The sequence below is a fragment of the Sorghum bicolor genome, chromosome 3 (assembly GCF_000003195.3).
Source record: "Sorghum bicolor cultivar BTx623 chromosome 3, Sorghum_bicolor_NCBIv3, whole genome shotgun sequence".
Taxonomy (NCBI): Eukaryota; Viridiplantae; Streptophyta; class Magnoliopsida; order Poales; family Poaceae; genus Sorghum; species Sorghum bicolor.
The window spans coordinates 72,474,436-72,499,991 of record NC_012872.2 but is presented as its reverse complement, the minus strand read 5'-3'; the positions used below and the strand labels follow the sequence as shown (position 1 = coordinate 72,499,991).

Here is a 25,556-nt window from a genome sequence, read left to right as displayed (position 1 = left end):
TTGTTTTTTTTGTTGTTTTGTTTTTTTTTTCTAAAAGTAGTACAAGAGTTTCGCAAGAACCTTCGACAACAACAGATGCACGCCGGCTCAGGTTCTGGAGAAGCTCAGGGAGGAGGCTGACCCTTGGATTGCTGTAGGTTTCCGTGGCCTAGCGCCCTTCTTGGCCGCGACCGGCCTTGTTTAGTTTCCAAAAAAAATTCAAATTCAAGATTCTCCGTCACATCGAATCTTTCGGCACATACATAAAGCATTAAATATAGATGAAAACAAAAACTAATTACACAGTTTGCCTGTAAATCGCGAGATGAATCTTTTGAGCTTAGTTAGTCTATAATTAGATAATATTTGTTAAATAAAAACGAAATTGCTACCGTGTCCAAAAACCAGAAAATTTGGGAACTGAACAAGGCCATCTACCAGCTTCAGGCTCGTGAACCTGGGACCGGACCGGAGAGTCAGAGACCATCAAATACCTTTCCTCAAAGGTTGAGGCTTGCTAGCTGCAACAATGCATCAGAATATCTGCAGCTTGCCTTTAGTAGAGATCCCTAGCACTCGACCACACTGCACTCCAGGTATCAGTGCAAAAGCTTCAGGCCAAGAAACAGAGCAGTATATATATACATATAGCAGAGCCCATCATGTTTGTGCTATCCATAGCATAACTGAAATAACGCCAGTGGCAGTGAGTGCAAGACAGATCAAGGTCTGTTGGCTGTAGCCATGAGTGGGGGTGCTGAGATGGTTGCCGGAGCTGTTGTACAGCGTGTGGCCGGCATGCTTGGGCAGGCCGCCTGGGAAAGGGTCGAGCTTCTGTGGACGTTCGAGGATGATGTTGAGGAGATGAAGAACAAATTGGTTACTGTGCAGGCCGTGATGGTGGATGCTGAGAACCGCTCCCATGGCAGTGAGTCGGTGCGGCTTTGGCTCAAGAAGCTCAAATCTGCCGCCTACAACATTGAAGACACGATTGACGAGCTGGAGGCCAATACAATGATATGGAGGAGCACCACTTGCCCGGTAGCACTTCCATCCTGTTCCCTGAATATATAAAGCAAGCTTATTATTTCATTTGAGATAGCTGCATCTGTTATGCAATCATTTTGCATCAATATATAGCAACATGAAAAACAAGTAAGAAGTTTGATGACATCTTTATTGAAGTTGCAGCCTCTCATATCACTAAGCCATTAATGAAAGTTCCCTGAAATTGTCTGGCTTAGATCTAAAATAAATTGTATACAATATACATCTTTCTTCTTATACATTCAGTATTCCTTGACCATGGAGGTTTAATTAAATTGATTGTCTCGCAAAGAAAACGATTTCTAGGCAATAACTAAATCTAAGCCTTCATAAAGTTGCTCCAAATTGATGGCATGACATCCGTTTGTGTGAAAAAAATAGTATGTATTCATTTTCTTCTTAGCATATATATAATATATGTGAAATGAAAAGAACAACTTCTACCATATCGTTTGCAGATAGTGCAATTGTCTACATTGGTTTAAAAAAAACTAAATTTGCCAAATATTTATGAGTATTTTTTTGATTTGTTGTGCAACTCCAATGTTTAATAACCATGGACACAAATAACTAAAATTATTTATTGTAGACCATGCCCATGTACAAAGCCACATAAATTTTAAATAGAGATGCATTTTATAAAGTGATCCTGCTTGATATTGGCATGAGGTCTGATTCAAAATATGATTTGTGGGAGTTCATGTTACAAGCATGCAGTTGTGAAATCATTTCTAAAACATCTATTACATTTTGGTCACTCACTCTGGAGTCTTATGGTGTGTTTGGTTTGAGGAATGAGGTTGTCCATCATCTACTTATTCCTCACTTTTTTTGTTTGGTTTGTGAAATGGAATAGGTTGATGTATCATCATTTCATTCCTTACAAGCTAATAATTAGTACTAGTATAAGGAATATAGTCATTCCACTATATTTGATGAATGTACTTATGATGCACCACCTCATCTAGCATAGAGTGTCTCCTCAAACCAGACACCCTAGTGGGCTACTCCTGGTTGTTTTAGATCCTAGAGTGTGGTTGTAACTTGTCTTTTCGTGTGTGTTGGGTGTGTTTGGGAGTGGTCTCTTTGATGTCTCATCTGCACTTTTAATGCTCTCTTCTTATAATTAGATAACATGCAGATCTCTTGTATTGTTTGAAAAGAAAATCTAATTATGTTATTTTATTATATGTCAATCCTATAAGCAGAAGGATACAATATTTTAGACATTTCTATATTCTACTTGGCCATTTTATAGGAGTAATGGCATTTTGAATGGACATATATTTAGTTGAGGATATTCAAATTTAAAAAGGTTTGTTATGAAAATTTAAGAACAAGACAAGTTTGTCTTTTGTAGTCGCATACATGCAACATATGCATTTTGTAGCCCATTTTCCATCCTCCCAGACGAAGCAAAGTTTTCAATTTTGCCATTTTAGAGATAGGTTACAATAAGCATTGTCATAAAAAAGTCAATATTAATTCAGTTATTTAGGATGCAAATTATATATATATTGCATAGTTACTACTTAGACATATTACTGTAATCAGCAAATGCCCACATAATAGGGGGAAAAATTAAATCTAATGTTCTATAACTAACTATGCACTGCAGGCTAAACTGGTGTCCATGTCATTCAACCCACTAATCACACGGTTTACCTTGTCATTTGAGATGAGAAAAGTCAAGGAAGGGCTAGATAAAGTAGTAGAGGAACAAAAAAATTTTAATTTTCTGCACCTCATAGACACAAGGCAGTCTGTGAACATAAAAAACCAAGAAACATCTGTGGTTTCGAGTGATAAAGTTGATATGGTAGGAAGAGAAAGTGAACAAAGAAGGGTACTAAATTTGGTATTGCAGAAAGACAGTCAAACAAAAATATCCATTATTCCCATTGTTGGACTTGGTGGTATGGGTAAGACTACACTTGCAAAATCTGTTTTCAATGCTAAAGAGACAAATATGTTTGATGTGAAAGCATGGGTCCATGTATCAATGGAGTTTGATGTGAAGAAGATTGTAGCTTCTATTATCTCTCATATTGAGGTTACCTTCCAAGCAAATGATGCTACACTACAGAATCTGAATTCTCGCATTGAGCGCATACTCTCAGGGAAGATTTATTTTATTGTTTTGGATGATATGTGGGAGACAAGGGGAGATTCATTGGATAATTTGATGAAAATGTTACAATATGGTAATGAAGGCAGCAAGATAATAGTAACGACACGAAGTGATCAAGTTCCTACAGCATTGTCTATCATCAGGACTTCAGAATATCATATTGTTTCACCAACTAAATTGAAGGCCTTATCAAGTGATGATTGCTTTTCTATTATTAATCCTTCAATGCAAGGAAGAAATAGGCTGGATGTTGACCTTATAAAAATTGGAGAAGAAATTGCTAAGAAATGTGGTGGAGTACCGATAGTTGCTAAAGCTCTTGGTTATGTGATGAATAAGCATTGCACAAAAGAATCATGGAAAGCACTTAAAGACAGCAATATTCTTGAGATAAAAGATGATGACTATAGGATTATGAGGCGCTTGATGCTAAGTTATTACCCCATGCCCTCACTTCAGAAACTATGTTTCATGTATTGCTCTATCTTTCCTAAGGGCCATAACATAGATCATGATAGCTTGATTCATCAATGGGTTGCTTTGGGATTCATTCAAGATGCTCATGAGGCCCCACTTCACCTAATTGGTCAGGAATATATTAATGATTTCTTAGGGATGTCTTTCCTTAGTCTTTCAACTACCCCTGAGGTGAGCTGCATTCGTCATATAATTGTATTACTGTATATACTATTTTCTGATTTTGCTTTTACAGATATTCCCCAAAGCTAGTGCTACAAACCATGATCCGAACAGGAACACAACTTCTTTAGCACCTCTACCTCCTAAGTATGCACCAGCGTCAATAACACCTTCCACATCCAAAAAGATTATCCAATACCAATGGTATACACAAATCAGTTAATAAAATTTCACCATACGTAATCCCACTTTGATTTCAAAGACAACATGGTCTTAATGTTTCTACTTCTTCAATATAATATACATACGAACAAACCTCACAAACTCATAATTATGTTTGAGTTGTCTAAAACCTTTGGAATGTGGAAAAATTTCTGTTTCGTGTGTTTTTCCTATAAAAATGAACTAATTCCTATGAAGTTCTTGTATGATTCTTGTGAGATTTCTACGGTCCAAAGGAGGCCTAAAAGAGTGAAGCCTTGGGTTAGTTATAGTAGCTAAAGGCCATTTGGCAACTTGAACCAAAGCACGAGTAGTTTGCATAGGAAAATTTGGATATCTTTTCATTCCTGTATACCGCTCTTGTCTCTTTCTTCTTGTACCAACATGCATAGAAAATGGTCTCCAAAGCCTACTTCCACATGTGCTAATTTTAATTAATCTTGCTTCATATCTATAGCTATTAGCCAACACATTTGAAGTGATAGGGAATGTACTACTTTAACAGTTTGAGCTTGAAATATAAACGAACCACGAGCAAGGAAACTTTTCCCTGTGTAATCAGTGAGGTAGCTACCTATCACGAAGGAATATAAAGTAAGAATGTAAAAAATTACAAACACGATGAGTGACAAGAGAAAGAGTAGGATTGTTAAGGAAGTAAATATAGGGTCAATACATATCCTATCCTAAAACATAACCCTAAGAGCCCTTTTGCACTAGCTACTATCCACAATGATGACTCCTCCCAAATAAAGCTCGATAACGAGCCAGCTGGACTCGGCTCGGCACGGCTTATTCTGGCTTGTTAGGATAATGAGCTAGGCTCGTTACGAGTTCGAGCTGGCTCGTTAAACTCGTGAACCAGGTATAAAAAGTACACAAAATATAATATTTGTATTTATCTAAAGCTTAATAATAATAATAATAATAATAATAATAATAATAATAATAATAATAATAATAATAATAATAATAATAATAATAATAATAATAATAATAATAATAATAATACAAAAATAATATATCCAATAGTCTTAAGTTAATTAAAATATTTATATGAGCTAACATATCAACTATTTGTAAAGTATAAGACATGAAGTAATATAAAACTAATATAAGTTATGATGACTTTTTTCTTGAAACAGTAGTTTGTTTGGCTCGTGAGCGGCTCACAAGCTAGCTTAAGTTGGCTCGTTATAGCTAACGAGCTAAAATCTTAGCTCGGCTTGGCTCGTTATGATAACGAGCCAAGTCGAGTCGAGTCGAGCCAGCCACGAGCCGAGCGAGCTAACGAGCTTCGAGTTTTCCGTCCAGCCTTACTCCCAAACAATATTTTATTCGTTAAGACATAGGGTTAGCAAAACCAACCAATTTTAGTTGTTGCTAAACACACCTTTTAATGATATATATTGGTGTCCTTTCCACAAAAGAAGAAGTAAAAATTGCTTTAGGTCAATCTCTAGAATTGTGACATGAAACTTCACATATGTACCATTAACTGGATCTATTGCTAATTGTTATATACTTGTATCCGTGACAATAAACTCTTCATCAAGCTACGTAAACCTTAAGTGTCAAACATTGTTAATTTTGCAATAGGTTTTAATTGTTGAGCAAACACACCTTTTAATGAATAGTCTCTCCAGATATATCTCTAGAATTGTGATATGAACCTCCACACCTATAACAACTAGATCTCTTACCAGAAGTTGTATATTAATTTGCATCCATAATAATACCAGCCAAAACCCTTGATCAGATTGTTGTCTGCATTTTGTTTCTATTTTTCTAATGTTTGTTTTAATTTCCTTGTGTCTTCAAGGTAATCGATTCAGGGACATTTAAACCCACCCTGAAATACCGCATGCATGATGTGGTACATGATCTCGCAAGATATGTTGCTAGTGAAGAATTCTCATATGTGGATAAAATGGTGCATAACAATAGAAGTGACAATCAAAGTTGTCACTATCAGTTGTTGATGAATTATAATGAGTCTTCATCTTATAAGCATTTTCCAAGAAAGGTCAGGGCCATGCATTTTAGGGAATGTGATAAACTCCAACTTCACAAGAAAGCATTCTCATGGACATTATATTTGAGAGTTTTGGATCTGAGTGGATGCCATGTGTCAGAGCTACCAATTTCTGTTTATAAACTAAAGCTATTAAGGTATCTAGATGCTTCCACCCTTCCAATCTCAACCTTATCTAAATCCTTGAACCATCTGCTAAACCTACAAACCTTGATATTTTCAAATACTTCCCTAAAGACATTACCCACTAACATTGGTTGCCTTCAAAAACTACAATACTTCAATGTATCAGGATGTGTCAGGCTTCGTAAGCTTCCTGTCTCTTTTGGGAACCTAAGTGCTTTGCTCTTCCTAAACTTGGCAAGCTGCCATGAACTGCATACACTTCCAAAATCCTTTGGCGACTTGCATAGGCTTCAATTTTTGAACCTATCTGATTGTTACAAACTCCAATCACTACCAGAATCTTGTTATCAGCTTCATGATCTGACACATCTTGATCTGTCAGACTGCCATAACCTTGAAGAGCTCCCAGATTGGATTGATAAACTCTCTAAGCTTGAATATCTGAACATGACAAGTTGTCCCAAGGTTCAAATTTTGCCAGATTCTCTATGCAAACTCATGATGTTAAAGCATCTAGATTTGTCATTCTGTGTAAAGCTCGAACACCTACCTTCTTCTATTGGTGATTTACGAGTTGAAAGTTTGGACCTTAGAGGCTGTGTCTTCCTTCGTGACTTACCAGAAAGCATTTTTAGTATGTCTACACTTAAAATTGTTGAAGCAGAAATAGCACCTTTAGTAGAAGGTGAAGTTGGAAAACTGAGAGAGAGTATGAACTTGCAAGGGTCCTCTAAGATTGATGGAGGAAGCGGTGATCTATGGACTCAAATTGCACAGCTTGAGAGGACACTCTGCCATGAACTGAGGATCAGAGGCCTTGAGAAAGTCAAGCATTTGGAAGGGGCAGAGCATGGTAAACTGTCCACCAACTCAAAGCTTACAAAGTTGAATCTTGTATGGAAAGATGATGAGGATAGTCTAGTGGAGCATGCAGCTGCTGCCATATCAGTGTTGGCGAAGCTTCTGCCTCCTAGAAATCTCCAACACCTCGTTCTAGGTGGTTATATGGGCATAGACTTCCCTAGGTGGATGCTGGACATTTCTTCCTACCTACCTCATCTTACCACTGTCTTTCTTATCAGTCTAAAAGAGTGCAACTGCCTCCCCCCACTTGGGCGCCTGCCAAACCTGAGAGCACTGGCCGTGGCTGAAATGCCCAACCTCAAGAATGTTGGTCGGGAATTCTATGGAGATTACGGGAGCTGCCAAAAGCTAAGAATAATTTATTTGCACTCAATGGACAACTTGGAAGAGTGGTGGACAACAAGATCGTCTGCTGAAGATGGAGGGTTTTTAATCCCAAATTTACATATGTTGTTTGCCTGTGATTGCCCAAAGCTGAAGTTCCTGCCTTATCCCCCAAGGAGCATGTCGTGGATGCTAGGGAACAGCAACCACGTGCTGCCAGAACATGGATTTGGGAACCTCTCATCTAGTAGTTCTCCATTTCTTCTTGTGATAGGGGATGCATCTCTTTCTTCTGAAGGGTGGCGTCGGACCCAGCACCTCTCTTCAATCGAGGTTCTTTTGCTTGAGTCTGTCACAGGTCTTAGAACCTTCCCGGATGCTATTCGATGCTTCAAGTCCCTCCGAAAACTCGAGATAGCGTTGTGTGCAGATTTAGAGACACTGCCGGAATGGCTGGGAGACTTGACTTTATTGAGAGAAATTGGCATTGAGAATTGCCCAAAGTTGTCTTCGCTGCCGGAAAGCATAGGTCGCCTTACTGAGTTGAAGAAACTACGGATAATTGACTGCCCAGCACTGCTAGAGAAGTGCCAGGTAGAGGACAAGCACAAGATCGCTCATATTCCAGAGGTCACATCCAAGTAGCTGATGGCTCCCACGTCATCGATCAACTGCAAGATGTAGCATGGCAAGATCCTTCTCACTGATGTCTTCTTTTATATACACTGCTTGTACGTTTTTTTTTTGTTTTTTTTTTGTGACTTCGTATACTGCAGGTTGGTCGTCGTTGGTGGCCGGCGGGCGGATATTAATATAGCAGGATCTGCGAGCACCTTCGGTACGGATGGTGATTAGGCAAAGCCTTGCCAAACTCTGAAGAAAATGAATGGTGGATAAATATATTATATGTGTTCATTACAAACTAATCGTATTTCGTCTGTGCCGTTGAACTGCAGAGAGCAAGCTGCTCAGCTCCTAGTCTCCTCCTACGTGCATAGCATAGGCAAGACGAAGTTAGTCTGAGTGTGGTGCTGTCCATAGTCCATGTGTGAGTGAGTAGTACAAGCGTTTTCCATGCATGACTGGATATGCATGTTTTTGAGACACATTAATTTTATTGTGCTTGTTGCACAGTTACATGCCTGCATTAAGCTTGTACCTCAGGGGCGGGCGGCAAACATTCCGGACCTTCCGATTGACGAGTGCTTCGTTAACCATTTTGATTTATTAGCAGGCTATATATCCCATTTCGATGCCCATGCAGGTGAGTTCAACTTACACATTATCATTTAGCTCATCAACTACTTGGAAGGAATACTAATCAAAGGGGCCAATGTTTTGCAGCCCACAATTGTACCATAATGTCGTGACATTGTGGTGGCATCAGCATGCCGGCACGGCGGCGGCGGGGTTTGAAGCTTTCCAAGTGTGGCCCTGCTTGCAGTCGGCAGCAGCAGCACCAGCTTGTGTCTGGCTCCGGTGATTTCGATCGACAAGTTTGCATGAATTTTCCTTTAGATAAAGACCACCGGCCGGTTTGCATGAATGGAGCGAGAGATATCATAAGGCTAAGGTTGAGATGATCGCCAGTCGGTCTGATTCTGATCTGGGTGTGTTGCTTGTTCCTTCTACTTTCTGCCATGTTGCTTTTTAATTTAGCAATTGGTTGAGCTAGCTACGAGTTATGTAATTAATTTTTTTATTATTATCTAAATACTCCTTCCGATATCTAGGAAATATCCGATTTGACACCCAAAATTTTTTCAGTTCCCAACTAGACAAGGCCCTTGGTTGAGCTAGCTGCACGTTCCCAGATAAGTTTTGCACACTACTACTCTGTAATAGTTTTGGTTGTTTTCGATGTAATCAGCGGCTGAGCCGTTCTTCTGAAACCTTGGCTGCAATGTAACCTTCGTCTAGTTGTAGCCTCTGGGTGTTGTGGTGTGAAGAAATTGTCCAAGCTAAAGCCATATAACTAATTCAACTTAATTAGATTTTAGACCGGGCAACGTTACACGGGCTGAGGGTCGCTGCTCGACTGCTTCCAATGGCTCTAGCTGAGCTCTCGTCGCCCCGAGTGTGGGCGGCCGCGTAGGCCGCCGCCACCTCTGGCCGTTCACCGCCACCTCCCCGCCAGCCGCCGTCGTCGCCCTCGCTTTGGCTTCGTGCTCCTTTCAAGGTGCTCTGTGGTTGCTGCCGTTGGGGGAGGTTGAAGGTTGTGGCGGCTCGCTCAGTGCTGACCTGATGTCAGTGGTGTTCTTCTGACCATTGCTAAGGTGAGTTCTCCCATGCTCCACTCCGATGAGTCTCCCGGAGCTCCCTACAGCTGCGGGTCTGGCCACTGCAGATCTCATTTGGAAAGAGTTAGGCACGCATGTCTCTCATCGCGTCCGAGATCGTGCTTCTTTCTCTCTGGTAGCCGCTTTTGGTAGATGCCGATTTAGGCTGTCTGATTTTTCTGCTAGCCATCTCATCGCTGCTGCTATTGAGGGTACCCCGATTGAGTTCTTTGTCAGGCAAATAGGGGATAGAACTTTTCAGTTCTTTGTGTCTACTAAGCAAGTAGGGTTGTTCATTGTTAAGCTTCGCTCCTTTTCTTGCGATGATTTTAAAGTCTCGTTCTTCCTCTGGGGTGATGGTGGCCCAAACTGGAAATGGGAGTATGAGCGCTTCCTTCTTGAGGAAGCTTCTTCTTGGGTTCTTCCCTACTCACGGGCTCCCCCTAGACGGGTTCCTCCGGTTCGTCGTCCTCCTCATTCTAATCATCGACGCCCGAACCCTCTCAAGTCCAGCAATCGGACTCTGGGCATTAGGAAACAGCATGTTCAGTTCTCTAATGGCTTTTCCGCTGCGGCCTCACCATCCTTCGTAGAGGTGGTCAAAGGTTTTAGGGCTAAACCCCTGGGAAGGGGTTCTTCGTCTTCAAGCTCGGCCATGGCGGCTGCCAACCCTAGTCCGCCGCTCTCTGGGGCTAACGTCACTCCTCTTGGCCCTTCTCCTTGTCCCTTGCGCTCTGCTGAGCTCCAGAAACCCCGCGTCCCCGTGCATGAGCGTCTTGTCTTCCCTAGAGAGGTCAGTGCCTCTTCTCTGTCAGACCATCGTCAGCACCGTCAGATGAGGAGACAGTGCAGTCGCTGCCTTTCCTTCTCGCACTGGCGAGTCAACTGTCGTTTGCCGGTCCGCTGCCTTGCTTGCTTCCGACTCGGCCACGCTGCTGTGCGGTGTTATTTTTCCAAATCGGACAGGGGACAGCAAAATCCTTCTAGACCCAATGGCGTCGTCAAGCTTGCTGCAAAGCCTGTCTCCCCCCTCCTCGTTTCCAATGCTCATGAGAGCAGGCCGGCTTTTCACCGTACCCAACGTAACATACACTCTGCTAGCGGCCCAAAGAGCAATCATATCTTTGACAAGGGGAAAGGCCAAACTTCTGATGGTCGACCCGCGAATCCTGCGACCGTTTGGGCCTGGAGGCCGAAGCACAAGCCCAGCACTGTTCCTATGACTTCCCCCGACATTTATGTGGCCACCCACCACCCTGTCGAGGCGCACCCTGTCGAGGCGCAAGACGATTCGCCTTCCTCTTCCACCTCTCCCGCTGCAACAGTAGCCTCCCGAGAGCACCAAGAAAACCCCACTTCCGCTCCTCCGCCATTGCCTCCCTTCGCTGCCAACATCCAGCCTACCTTGACTGACTTCATGGCCTTCCAGAGGGCGGATCCTGCGCCCTTCATTCCCGAGCACCTGCAGTATGAGGAGGTCCCCGAGCGTGAGTTCATGGTGAGGGTGGTTGCCCCTGCACGTCTGCAGCCGAGGAACGAGAACCTGGCAATCGCGACCATCGACCCGTTGCCTGGTAATCCCATGAGCTTTGCTGCAGTTCGTAGTGTTATGCGCGATTTTCTTCAGTATGAAAAGAGAGTGCCGTTCCTGGAAATTCAGCCCTCCCACCTGGGCCAGGCACTAGTCAGGTTCACGCACACCTACTCCAGGGATGCCTTGATTGAGGATAGCCCGCATCTTTTTGAGGATGTCAGCATTTCCTTTTGCAAACATGACAGAGGTAGAAACTGGAGAAAGTCTGAATACAAGTATGAGTGTTGGCTGCTTCTGCTAGGTTTTCCTAACGACTATTGGTCTGAAAGGAATGTCCAGCAGGCTGTGGCTAAGTTTGCTAGAATTTCTCTCATGGAATCCAATGAAAGTTACCTGACAAGACTACTAGTTAAAGCAAGGGTTAGGGATCTAAAAAAAGTTCCCAGGTTCGTTGTGTTTGATGAGCCAGAGGTGGCTGATGGTGGGTCCTGGACAGTACAAGTTGAAGTCCTTCAGCAAAAGCCCCAGTTAGAGCAGCCACCAGAGGAGGATCACATTCCTGTCAATTTCAACCCAGAGTTTGGTATGCCTTTTGATTTTCATGGTTTGGGGCAACCAGTTATGCCTTTGCAGGAAGATCTTGGTCTGGACCTCCAATTAGATCAACCTCAGCAGCAACCTCCTCTTATTGATCTCAACCAAGATGTTAAGGAAGATCTGGACCCAATGATCATCAATCTACCTGAACCTGTGCAGGGAGAAGAAGGACATAATGCTTCGAACAACAACAATATTCAGTATCTGCTACAGCTTGAGGGAGAAGTCTACCAAGTCCAGCCGCAGGGGACTCAAGATTTTCAGAATCGTGAGCCTCTCCCCCAACTTTCTGAACCTCTGAATCTGGTAGGCCACAATCCCTTAGGAAGCCCGTTTACCTCTTCTAGGACTGAAGTGTCTGTTAACCAGCTACTTGGCTCGGAGATTGGCCCTCTGTCGGATGCCCCAACTCAAGTGCTGCAGCATAGCCTGTCTGAGGGCCAGACCAAACTTCAGCTTACCTTACCTCTCAGTATTCATCAGCAGAACACCCAAGTGCAGAAGGAGGTTACTACTGGTGTGGGTTTCAACCTAGAGGAAGAATCTAATGCTGCTGTAGGTTGTGCACTCCTCCAAGATCTCCTTCAAAATTTAAATAATGGCCCGGGACCGATTGTGCAAGAAGGGCCTCAGTTCAAACCTCTGGGTCCTCCTTTGGCTACTCCTGAAGATTCAGCCCAAGAAGAGCTTCAACTTCAGCTTGGGCCTCTCATGGGCCAGCACTTGATTGAGCCCAACCAGACACAGCTCCCCGAACTGCCAGATGACATTTTTCCAGAGGAGCAAGTTCCAGAGGAGCAAGACTTCCAGCAGGCCTTGGTAGGGGATAACTTTCAGGGACAACTGGGGCTTCAGCTTGCTGCACAGCAGCTTATGAGTGTTCATGGAGCAGATGGAGATAACTCTGCTAGGTCTAGGACCCTGGATGCAGAGGCTACTAGGCTGTGGGCTAATTTTTTTGCCTCAGGTAACAGTTCACACTTTCATATCTGCATTCCTTCCTCCTGGGCAAATTTCTTCACAGTACAGCTCCTCAACAGTTCTTCTTTCAATCAAACAAGACAACTCCTCACCTCTAAGCTCTCCTCACTATTGTTCACCTTGGAAAATAACTACATTGATTTTTCCATTCCCCCAACCTGCCCTGACAACAATTTTGGCTGTTCGTCAGATGTTGCTGCTGATGTGTGCATTCATGGTATTGGAACTAGCAAGGAAGTCCCACCAAAGAAGAGGAGGATTAGTAAGCTCTCTGCTGTGGTTGAGTCAGAGGTAAGGAGGAGCCCTAGACTCAAAAATGCACAAAAAGGCTTCAAAGCAAACACATGCATTGATAAAAATTGCTTAGCCTGTAGAGCTGTGCCACCTGTGCTAAAGAAAAGCCAAATAAAAAAAATTGCTGTTGAGTTTTGTAGCTTGGATGATGCTGAGGTTAGTGATGAACTCTTGCAGTTAAAAAGGCTGAAGATGAAGGCTGCAGTGGGTCCTCTTGCTCTGAACATTCAGGAAGATGCAGATGATCAGGCCAACCTGGGAACCAAGCAGAACAAGAAGAAGAGCCAGATGGAGGAGGGAGCTTTTGAGAAGACTCCCTGAAGGATCAGACTCTTAGAAACTTGTCAATGACAGGATTATTTTGCTATCTCAGTGGGGTTGTAATCTGTTTTATGTCTGATGTCTGGTTGTACCTTGTTCTTGGTAGATTTGGAAACTTTGCCAGTCTCTTTTGGGGCATTCACGAAAGTCAGCTCTGTGTTTTGCAAGGGTTTAGGAAACAGACCGCTGGGGAGTTACAGTTTAAGACTTCTTCTGCCACTGTAGCTTCTTTGGACCAAAACTTTATCAAACGTTGTATGCTGCTAAAGCCTGAGGCTCAGTACAACTATGTTGATCTTATTGCCAAGTTTTTTTAATGGATCAAAACCTTGTTAGAAAATGGAAAATCCTGTGCTGGAACATTAGGGGACTCAATCCAGATGAAAAATGGAATGCAGTGAAAAATAAGGTCATTAACTCAAACTGTGATATTGTCTGCTTACAAGAAACCAAAATGGACCATTTTGACATGGCTTTCCTAAAGAAAATTCTCCCTCCTGCTTTTGATGATTTTGCATTCATCCCTGCGGTAGGGGCCTCAGGTGGCCTTCTGGTGGCTTGGAAATCATCCTTGTTTAGTGGCCTGGTTAAACTCACTACTGGATTTGCTATTGCTATTGAACTAACTGCAACTATTGACAATACTTCCTGGACCTTGCTCAATGTGTATGGCCCATGCTCTGCTGAAGGGAAGTTAGAATTTTCTAGATGGATTAAAAGTTTGACCTTCTCTGATGAGGACCTCTGGTTGATATTGGGGGACTTTAACCTATACAGGTACCCTGAAAACAGAAACAAAGAGGGGGCCAATGTGAGTGACATGTTCCTCTTCAACAATACAATCAGTTATATGGGATGGACTGAAATCCCTGTGCAAGGAAACAAATTTACCTGGTCAAATATGCAATCTTCACCTTTGCTAGAAAAGTTAGACTGGGTTTTTACCAGCAATGCCTAGACCCTGACATTCCCTGAAACTTCCTGCTCTTCTCTTGTCAGAGAGATATCAGACCATGTTCCTCTTCTCATCTCCATTTCAACTGTTGTCCCAAAAGCTCACCTATGGAGGTTTGAAAATTACTTTCTTTTAAGGCAGGGTTTTCAGGAAGTTTTAGCTCAAAACTGGACTTGTTCTGATCACATTCAAGATAAAGCCAAAGCTTTAACCAGGAAATGCAAAAATCTAAGGGGGGCTTTGAAAACATGGAATGCTTCCGTCCCAAACTTGAAGTCATGCATACAAAACATTTCAGTAACAATTCAATTCATGGACTCTATAGAAGAAGTCAGGGATCTTAGCCTTGAAGAATGGAATTTCAGATGTATCTTAAGAGAAAAGCTATTGTTTCTCTTAGAGCAACAAAGAGTTTATTGGAGACAAAGGGGGGCTATTAAATGGGCCACCCTTGGGATGCAGGCACCAAGTTCTTTCACTCCAATGCAACTTTGAGACACAGGATCAACTACATTTCAAGCCTGAAAAATGAGCAGGGTGAATGCCTTTACTCTCATGCTGCAAAAGAAGGTCTTCTTTGGGACTCTTTCAGAGAGAGAATTGGTATCTCTGAATTTTCAGAAATGCACTTTGACCTCACTGTTTTGTTTCAAGGAAACACTGATTTGTCTTCATTAGAGGAACCCTTTACTGCTCAAGAAATCGACAGCACTGTGAAAATGCTACCCAATGACAAATCTCCTGGACCTGATGGCTTCAGTAATGAATTCATTAAGAATTGTTGGCCCACTATCAGGGACAGCCTTTTCTGGGAATTCTTTGATAATAATGTTTGCATGCAAAGCATTAACTCTTCATATATTACACTCATCCCAAAAGTGTCTCACCCCTCAACAACTGCTGACTATAGGCCTATTTCCCTACTCAACACTGCCCTAAAACTAATTACAAAAGTTTTGGCAAACAGGCTGCAGAAATTGATCATCCCTCTGATTCACAGAAATCAATATGGGTTCATTAAGCAAAGAACAATCCAAGATTGCCTTGCTTGGTCCTTTAAATATTTACATCTCTGCCATACTTCAAAGAAAGAGATAATAATATTAAAGTTGGATTTTGAAAAGGCTTTTGATAAAATAGAGCATCAAGCAATCCTAAAGCTGCTCCAAGCAAAAGGTTTTGGTTCCACCTGGATCTCCTGGATTAAAAACCTATTACAATCTGGAACTTCAAAAGTATTGCTAAATGGCTCCCCAGGGAAAACAATTCACTATAAAAGAGGTGTCAGACAAGGTGATCCACTGTCCCCTCTTCTGTTTGTTCTTGCAGCTGATCTCCTCCAATCAATAATGAATAAAGCAAAAGATTTGGGCCTGCTAAAACTGCCAATTCCTTCAGATGCCTTGCCTGACTTCCCAATAATCCAATATGCTGATGATACTCTCATAATCATGGAGGGGGATTCAAAGCAGTTATTCATTCTGAAAGGACTTCTAAATACCTTCTCTGCCTCCACTGGACTCAAGGTAAATTTTTCAAAATCTTTCATGGTGCCAATCAATATGGAAAGCAGTAGACTTAATCACCTGGCAAATACCTTTGGATGTGCAACTGGCAGCTTTCCATTCACCTACTTGGGCCTTCCTCTAGGACTGTCCAGGCCTAAGATTGAAGATTATTTGCCTTTGGTGACAAAATGTGAAAGAAGACTGATCTCCACCTCAAATTTCTTAAGTCAAGCTGGGAAGCTGGAGATAACGAATTCAATACTCACAGCACTTCCAATGTTTCATTTGTGCACACTCACTTTGCCAAAGGGAGTTCTCAAGCAGATTGATAAATACAGAAAGCACTGCTTATGGAGGGGTTCTGATGTAAATTCTAAAAAACCACCCAAGGCAGCCTGGGGAATGGTCTGCAAATCCAAAAGAGAAGGGGGACTAGGGGTACTTGATCTAGAAAGACAGAACCAAGCTCTGTTGCTAAAAAATCTGGATAAGTTTTTTAACAAGAATGACACCCCATGGGTTAATCTGGTTTGGGAAAAGTACTACTCAAATGGTAAATTGCCCAATCATACAAGGAAGGGCTCTTTTTGGTGGAGGGACCTACTTAAACTTCTGGACACTTACAAAGAATTCAACAAAGTCACAATTCAAAATGGACAAAGTTGCTACCTTTGGTTGGATAATTGGAGGCAGCAGGCACTCAAACTTCAATATCCAGAGCTGATCTCCTTTGCAAAGAACAAATTTCTGATTTTATGCAGAGTCATGCATGCTGATAACCTCCAGAACCTGTTTCACCTCCCTCTGTCAGAACAAGCTTATCAACAGATGCAACTTCTACTGGCTATCTTGCAACAATTACCTGTCTCAGATCTCCAAGATTCTTGGTCAACCTCCTCAGGGAAATTTACTGCAAAAAAGGCCTACATTTACCTGGAGGGACATGAGCAGATACCTCTGGTCTTTCATTGGTTATGAAAAACTTTCTGCCAACCAAAACACAAGATTTTCTTCTGGCTACTACTGAAAGATAGGCTAAGTACAAGAAACCTATTAAGAAGGAAGAACATGATTCTAGAATCTTATGACTGTGTACTTTGTCAAAGAAGAACATAAGAGACCCTGTTACATCTGTTCTTTGCCTGTCCTTTTGCTCAATCATGTCGGGCCTCAATTGGCTTTAACATTCAGAATCAGTCTGACATCTTCCATGTCTTGGACCTGATTAGAGAGCAGGCAAATCATGAATTCTTCCTGCTGTCAGCAATATTAATGACCTGGTCAATTTGGGGGGCAAGAAATGACTACATCTTTAAAGGAATACAGCCTAGCTTAACAAGAACTAAGAGTTGCTACTTAAAGGAGCTGCAGATCTTGTCTCTGAGAGCAAGCACTAGACACAAGGTGGCTTTTGATTCATGGATCGTGAATCTTTAGTGTTGTGTCTTTCTTTTTTTATTTTCTTCTATTCTACTCTTTAAGAGTTTCTTGACTCTGTTCTTTTTGTCTGTTTTCTCTTGATTTTTGTTCTGTACTGTTTGAACCTCTTTTAATAAATGCTCCTGTAGGGATCTTTGATCCCTCCAGTTTATTCAAAAAAAAACGTTACACGGACCATGACCCATGAAAGTGACCACAGCTTGGAGGCCCAAACCGTACCCCAGCCTCCGAAACGGAAAAGGCTCGTGACTTGGGACCGCTTCACTGGAGACCGCCGATCGACGCCGTTGCTTGTCCGGCGGCTCGGGCTGGGGCAGGGGCAGGATGCCATGGCGGCGGCGGCGGCGGCAGAGAGGATGCTCGCGTCCTGTGGTACCAAAGCTGATCGGTGCTCAAGGTACACGAAGTCGCGCGCGAAGGCACTTCCGCATTCGCGTTAAAATTGGACCAGTAACAGAAAGCTATGTCCTAACCCAACTCTAAATTTCCTGCTAGCTCCAGCCTGACTATGGCCAGATATGCTAGGCAGGCCACGAGCCCTATTTGTGTCGGAATACATGCACCGAATAGACGACTGTTAGCAGCTCCTGACCTTCCATTCTGCTCTGTTTAGGACGAGGAAGACACCCACCACCAAGGCTTGAATGCTCCCACCAGCAGCAACATCAACATCATCATCTAGAAGGTTGACGGGAACACTTTCACAAGCCCCTCCTGATAGTTTTTCTTGCCACCATCAGTTCAAAATGGTAATAAGGAAAAGGATTAATTGTAGTATTCATCACAGAAGATCCAACCTCCAAGGAAAAGGATTGTCTAGGATTTTTTTATGGAGTATGTCAAACTAATTTTTTTATATGTGATTCAGTAAAATTCATTTAGTAATTCCGTAAACAATAGTTAAACTTACGTCCCAATTTGGAATATAAGTGCCAAATAACAAAATAAGTCTTAAGTTTTAAAAAGAAGTTTCAATAGAAAGTTGAAACACCATACTAATAGCGAAATATGTATAAAAAAGCTATTACAACAATCAAACTAATTTGGAGACAAATTGGTGTACCAAATGACAGATAGATTGAGATTCACCCCTATATTATACCTTAGAAGAGTAGAGAAGTTAGGGAGCCACGTACTCAGCAGGCAAAAAAACAAATTAAAAGACTCGATCGATACACTTGCATGGCATATGGTTTTCTGTCCGGCACATGTAGCTCTCACTCAAGGTTTCATTTAGCTGATGGAGGAAGGCGGGGGCAGTGCAAATGTCGTGCCCATCCAACCAACCCCGTAATGGGTGATCGGGCCGCCGGCGACCTTATGCTCGCAAACATCGCCGACGCCATGAACGCCACGACGACTGCAGAGGTCACTGCGCGCGCACGGCGTCCCTCCCGTCCTGCGCGCCGGCCAGCCTCCTTCGGTCCTTCCGGAGCCTGGCAGTGACGGCCCCGCTCTACGCAAAGCTCCCGCTCTATGTTCCTGTTCATTTTGGTTTTCGTGCAACCATAGTATGAGCTGTTCGGCTTATGGTTTTTGCAGCTCGTAAATCGGCTAATATTTATTTATTTATTATGAGAGAAAAATATTCTCACCATGTAAGCGGGCCGCTCTGCAGAGACGTCTTACAAGCTACCGCACCGCACTGGCCGCAACGCTAATTTGCACATTCTACGGGTGTCCACCAACTCAGGCCTTGTTTACTTCCAAATTTTTTTACAAAATATAAATAGTGACATTTTCGTTTGTATTTGATAAATATTGTCCAATCATGGACTAACTAAGATCAAAAGATAAGTCTCGTCAATTTCGACCAAACTGTGCAATTAGTTTTTATTTTCGTCTATATTTAATACTCCATGCATTCGTCTAAAGATTCGATGTGACGGGGAATAAAATTTTCTGGGAACTAAACAAGGCCTCAAGCGAGGTAGCCACAAGATACCCACTCGGCTTGGCAAGGAAACCTGCTAGGCCTAGCAGGACCTGCAAGCACGAAGAAGAAGCAGACACATGTGGAATTGGCTTCATAGGTGAGCCACATTGATCTCAGCGAGAGTGTAGATCTCCGCATAGAGGTGCCACCGTGAGAGTACATGAGGATATATGAGTCGACCGCACTTGCAGTGCGGTGTGCGAGTATCCAGCTGATGACGACGTCGTCGCCGTCGCCGCCGGGGGCCATTATGGTCCGCCCGTTTGGACCATAATCTCGGTCCGGCAATTCTTCCCGCGCGCGCGCTTCAGGCCCAGTTCTCATTCCTGGCCTAGCTTAGGTTATCGCGACAGCTTCGGCCCATATCCGCTCAGCTTCCCGTGATCTGGCCCATTTCAGCTACAGATCTTTCTTCAGAAATAAATGAAAAGGACAAAAATAGCCTAGAATGGAATTCGAACACAAGATCTACTGCTTCAATGGTTGTGCGATGCGACTATCCACCACTACACCGTGATAATTGTGTAAATTTTTCACTATACCATACAACGTAAAAAAATAATATCCAACCACCAAAAGAATAATATTTTATACTAAAAATACCTTGAGACATTTCATGGAAACATGGAAAAAAAATCTAAGCAACAGGAAAAACGAGTAAGAAAAAGACAACATACAAAAGGAAAAACTCATACAACAATATATACACTTGAACATCTAAAAATACATCTAGAACATCATACGTATACCATACGAACATCACAGATATACAACACGAACATTCACATGTGCACATCCAGAAGAACCATATCAAACTAGAAAAAATATATCACACAAGTATTATATGAATACTCAAAGATAGTCATGTAACATTAGACTTATATTATGTGCTCATCCAGAAATATATCTAGAACATCGCATGCATGACATATGAACATCAAAAAGTACAACATATAACATCACATATATACCATGTGAACATTAGAAAAAAAACATCTAGAATATCACATATATACTATATGAACCTCGCAAAATATAACACAAAACATCACATGTATATTATATGAACATCACAAAATACATCATAGAACATCACATGTATATTGCGTGAACATCACGTATATATTATATGAACATCACAAAATGCATTATAGAACATCACACGTCTACAACGTGAACATCACAAAATAGAGCATAAAACATCACGTGTGTACTACGTGAATACTATAAAACACATTATATAACGTTATATGTATACTATGTGAACATCTCAAAATAAATCAAAGAGTATTGTATGTATACTACGTGAACATCTCAACATACAACAGAGCATCACATGTATACTACACGAGCATCACAAAACGTGTCATAGATTATTGTATACTACATGAATATCATAGCACCTTATATAGTACTGAGGTTAATCGGAGTAAAAAAATAAAAACATATACAAAACATAAATACAAAAAGAAAAAAAGAAACAAAACAAAAAGGAATAAAAAAATAAAACAAATTACTTGTAATCAATTACAACATTAAAAAAATAAAAAGAAAGATAAAAAATAAAAAATAATGACAATTCACATAAAACAAAATAAAAAAATAGATCGAAGCATGGAAAAATACAAAAGATAAGAAAAAAAAAAGAAAGAAAAATAACAAGATAAAGGATAAAAATAAAAATAAAGAAAATATTAAAAAATGAAAAACATGAATCAAAAGAAAAAACATAATTAGCAAATAAAAAGAAATAAAACAAAAATAGATAAATATTAAAAAGAGTGAAAGTAAAACCACAGAAAAAAAGAAAAAATAAAATATAAAGAAAACACATGCATCCAACAAGTTACGTGCAGAGTCTAAATGCCAATTTACGTGCAGTCAGTTTGCGTTGTGTCCAGCAGAATGGACCGCATGCTAATGGGCCGTCGTATCCGAGCGAGCTGCGGCAGCGCGGAAGTGCGGACAAAGCGGAAGTGCGAACAAGACGATATGCGCGGGAAACATCGGCGCGTGGTTCCGGACCGGAAGATTCCCGGTCGCTGCCGCCGTATGCCAGGGAGAAGTCGTGCCATGCATTTTGTGCCGCGGAATCGGAACACGCACCTGAGATACTCTTTGATTCCGCGGTGGTCGTACCTGCGAAGCGTGCATAGTAGGAGTCGGAGTGCGACGAGATATCATCCTCCTCCTGCAGTCTTGCTTGAGTGTGGAGACGAGGTCTCCCCGGCGATGCGCATAACACGGGTGGCCGAGGGCCGAGGGGAGGCCACGCGGGTGCGTGTAGGGGAAGCGTGACACGTTCGAGATGCGGAGAGTGAGGCCAGGCAGGATGTCGTCATGGCATCCAACGTGAAGCCTAAGGAAGAGGATTTACGGGTTCTAGCATTGTTGCAGCCCTGCTAATATCCATTGGGCTTAGCGGATTGATCTGCTTTAAGCCGCAATAGCATAGCAGACTATCTGCATTGTCCAAAACGGGATTTTTGTGGGGTGGGCAATGCGGGGCTTACGCGGCTTCCATCTTGAAAATATTCTATGGCCTCGTTTAGATCTAAAAAGTTTTTTGGATTTTAACACCGTAACATTTTTGTTTTTATTTGACAAACATTGTTCAATCATAAAATAACTAGGCTTAAAAGATTCGTCTCGTGATTTACAGGCAAACTGTACAATTAATTTTTATTTATATTTATATTTAATGCTCGTGCCTTAAGATTCGATGTGACGATGAATTTTGAAAAGTTTTTAGCTTTTTTTGGGCCTTGTTTAGTTCCAAAAAATTTGTCAAAATAGGAATAGTACCGCTTTTGTTTGTATTTGACAAATATTATCCAATCATAGACTAACTAGACTCAAAAATTCGTCTCGTCAATTCCGACCAAACTGTGCAATTAATTTTTATTTTTATCTATATTTAATACTTCATGCATGCGTATAAAGATTTGATGTGACGAGGAATCTGAAAAATTTTGTAATTTTTTTTGGAACTAAACAAGGCCTTGGGTGAAAAACAGGCCTATGTACCCAATGTTTACTTCCAAAATTTTTTACAAAATAAGAATAGTAACAAATTCATTTGTATTTGGCAAATATTATCCAATTATAGACTAAATAGGCTCAAAGAATGTCTCGTAAATTCCGAGCAAACCGTGCAATTAGTTTTTATTTTTATTTATATTTAATACTTAATGTAAATTTTGCAAAATTTTTGAGGAACTAAACAAGGCCGACAGCTCTCCTGCGTTCCATCCTCCTGGTTTCCGGCTGACAGGTGCGCACTCTTCCGTTGACTCGCACTCACTTCCATGCATGGCTTCGCCCATACGCCACGCGGCCACGGCAAGATCCGAGATCGGCACGGACGCATGGTGGTAGGCTACGACAACATTATTCGATCTGTACAGTTTCAGCAAGCGACGGGGATGTATTGCCATTGCTTGCCATTCCCTGCGTGCTGCGTGCATAGAGCTCGACACTGCCATTCCTCGTGACAGGTGAACACGGCGACTGTGGAGGTTACAGGCTGGCCCTGCCTTGTCTCAAACGCATACGCACCTGCATTCCATGATCCAGCAATGGTGGTGTCGCTTCTGCGTATGGAAGAGCAAGCTCCAGCTCCAAGTGACACTACATATATTACTGAACGCGAGCGGGCACGCATCGAACGCCATCCACAAAGCCAACTCTCTTGCTTCCTATCGACCAGACCACCCGCCGCCCACCGCTGATGGAGATGGAGGTGCCACGGCGGCGCACCCCCCTGCTCCTCTCAGTCATCTCGCTGCTGCTGCTGGCATGGCCGGCATCGTGCGCCAACCCCGTGCTCCTCCCGGTGGCCAAGGACCCCGCCACCTCCCTCTACACCATCCCCGTCAGGGACGGCGCCAACCACGTCATGGACCTCGCCGGCCCGCTCCTCTGGTCCACATGCGCCGCCGACCACCTGCCGGCCAAGGTCTCCTGCCGCGACCCGGTGTGCAAGCTCGCCAACGCCTACCGCGCGCCGAGCTGCCGCATTGCCGGTCACCCCTGCGGCGCGAAGCGGCGGTGCAAGGCGTACCCGTACAACCCCGTCACGGGGCGGTGCGCGGCGGCGAGCCTGGTCCACACCAGGCTCATCGCCAACACCACCGACGGCAGGAACCCGCTGAGCCAAGTCTCCGTGCGCGCCGTGGCGGCGTGCGCCCCGAGGACGCTCCTGCCGCGGCTGCCCGCGGGAGCCGCGGGCGTCGCGGGGCTCGCGGACGCCGGCCTTGCCCTGCCCGCGCAGGTTGCGGCGTCGCAGCGCGTCGCCAACAGGTTCCTGCTCTGCCTTCCGAGGCGCGGCGAGGGGGTGGCCGTCTTCGGCGGGGGCCCGCTGTTCCTCATCCCGGACTCGGCGGTCGGGGACCTCACGTCGACGCTGGCGTTCACCGCGCTCCGCCGCAGGAGAGGCAACCCGCTGTACTACATCCCGGTGCAGGGCGTCGCCGTCAACCAGGCCCGAGTGCCGCTCTCGGCGTCCGCGCTGGCCACCGGCGGCGTCGTGCTGTGCACCAGGGTGCCGTACACCGAGCTCCGGCCGGACGTGTACCGCCCGGTTGTCCAGGCGTTCGACAGGGCCCTGGCGCGCAACGACGCCAAGGTTCCCGGAGTGGCGCCGTTCGAGCTCTGCTACAGGTCCAGCATGCTGGGGAACACGCGCCTCGGCTACGCCGTGCCGGACATTGCATTGGTGCTCGAGGACGGGAAGAGCTGGACGTTTGTAGGCAGCAGCACGATGGTGGACGTGAACGGCCAGACGGCGTGCCTCGCGTTCGTCGAGATGAAGGGGGTGAAGGCCGGGGACCCCGCCGCGGCGGCGGTGGTGGTCGGAGGGTTCCAGATGGAGAACCACCTGCTGCAGTTCGACCTGGAGAAGAAGCAGCTCGGGTTTGCCAAGGTGCCGTTTTTTACGGCGTGCAGCAACTTCAACTTCACCAAGACCCAGTAGAGTGTGCAACAAAACACCAAAAATAACTTGTGTCTACTTGTCAAAAAAAAAAAAACTTGTGTCTGGGTTCCGAATCAGTCAACAAATGGTCAAATGCTGACTCTTGTTACAAAACAACGCTATCTTCAAATTAAGCTACAATATCGGCTCAGTTTCAACAGAGCTCGGTGAAATCTTTAAGTATAAATTACTTCTCGTAAGAAACTAAGGTCTTGTTTAGTTTCCAAAAATTTTCAAAATTTATGTCAATCGAATTTTTGGACGCATGCATGGAACATTAAATATAGATAAATATAATAATTAATTATATAGTTTATATATAATTTGCGAGACGAATTTTTTAAACCTAGTCTATGGTTGGACAGAACCTAGTTAGTCTATGGTTGGACAATAATTATCAAATAAAATGAAAGTGCTAAAGTAGCCAAAATCAAAATTTTTCTTGATTTACAGGTGTCGACGAAAGCTGGTCGGCAGTCTACCTTGGGGTATACCCACGGTAGTAGTTTATCGGTAGACGGTGCGCAAACTACGAACTCGATGGTGACGCAAGACACGGACAAGCTTTTTATCCAGGTTCGGCCGCCGAGCTGGCGTAATACCTACGTCCTGCGTCTGGTTGTATTGATTTGTGTTGAGAGAATATGATGTGATGTGTCCTCTAGGGGACCCCTGCCCCTCCTTATATATCCTGAAGGGACAGAGTTACAAGCAAAGTATCCTATTTGGTACAAAATCTTGTAGCCTTGCGGTGCACGCCGACCAGTCGTGCGCCGCACGTCTTCATCTTGTGGGCCGAGCCACCTCTGATGGTGCGGCCCATATAGGCCCATGAGGGTATAGGGGTTTATACCCCCACAGCTAGTCCCCGAGCACCATGTATTATGATGTAACACGCCGTCTTGAGCTTCTTCGATCAGTGAGGCTTGACGTCTTCAATAAGCAGGAAAGTCGCCCAAACAGTTGCAACGGTATTTTGACCAACTCAAAAGACAGTTGATCAACATTGACATCGAAGAAGCAGGTTGTTCGAAGAATGCATGGTGCTCTAAAAAAGATTTCTTTCCTGGTGAAGTGTGCCCACTTTACTTTTCTAAAAAGTATAGACCTCAAAAAAGCAAGCATATTCACCGCAAGGTGAAGTGTGCCCACTTAGTCCCCGAGCCTGGTAGTAGGTGACGTAGGCACGTGGTGCCAGGGTCAAAAGAAAAGTCCTCAAAGAAATTCTGAAACTGAGATGCATCGCCAGATGCATCGTACCGATGTAGTCCCCGAGCTTGCTGGAAGGCGAAGTATGAGCCTTGTAGCAAGTTCTAAAAAATTGAATTTACCAGTCCGTCTGCAATTGAATAGACTAATCGACCAGTCC

The 25,556-nt window shown here is 43.4% G+C and overlaps 2 protein-coding genes across 6 annotated transcripts; both read left to right on the top strand.

The window, feature by feature from the left end:
• Window positions 665–9,258, top strand: LOC8062291 (disease resistance protein RGA2). Of its 5 annotated transcripts, none has more exons than XM_021455844.1 (6): window positions 665–1,020; window positions 2,645–3,805; window positions 5,841–8,205; window positions 8,324–8,415; window positions 8,502–8,631; window positions 8,712–9,258. In XM_021455844.1, the coding sequence occupies exons 1-3, from the start codon at window positions 724–726 to the stop codon at window positions 8,010–8,012; spliced, it is 3,630 nt and encodes a 1,209-aa protein (XP_021311519.1). In that variant the 5' UTR covers window positions 665–723; the 3' UTR covers window positions 8,013–8,205; window positions 8,324–8,415; window positions 8,502–8,631; window positions 8,712–9,258. The 5 variants fall into 5 exon arrangements, with proteins under 5 accessions (XP_021311519.1, XP_021311520.1, XP_002459068.2 ...); XM_021455845.1 differs by having other exon boundaries at window positions 8,324–8,419; XM_002459023.2 differs by having other exon boundaries at window positions 8,324–8,631.
• Window positions 22,845–24,349, top strand: LOC8062290. Its single transcript, XM_002459022.2, has one exon. The coding sequence runs from the start codon at window positions 22,943–22,945 to the stop codon at window positions 24,185–24,187; it is 1,245 nt and encodes a 414-aa protein (XP_002459067.1). The 5' UTR covers window positions 22,845–22,942; the 3' UTR covers window positions 24,188–24,349.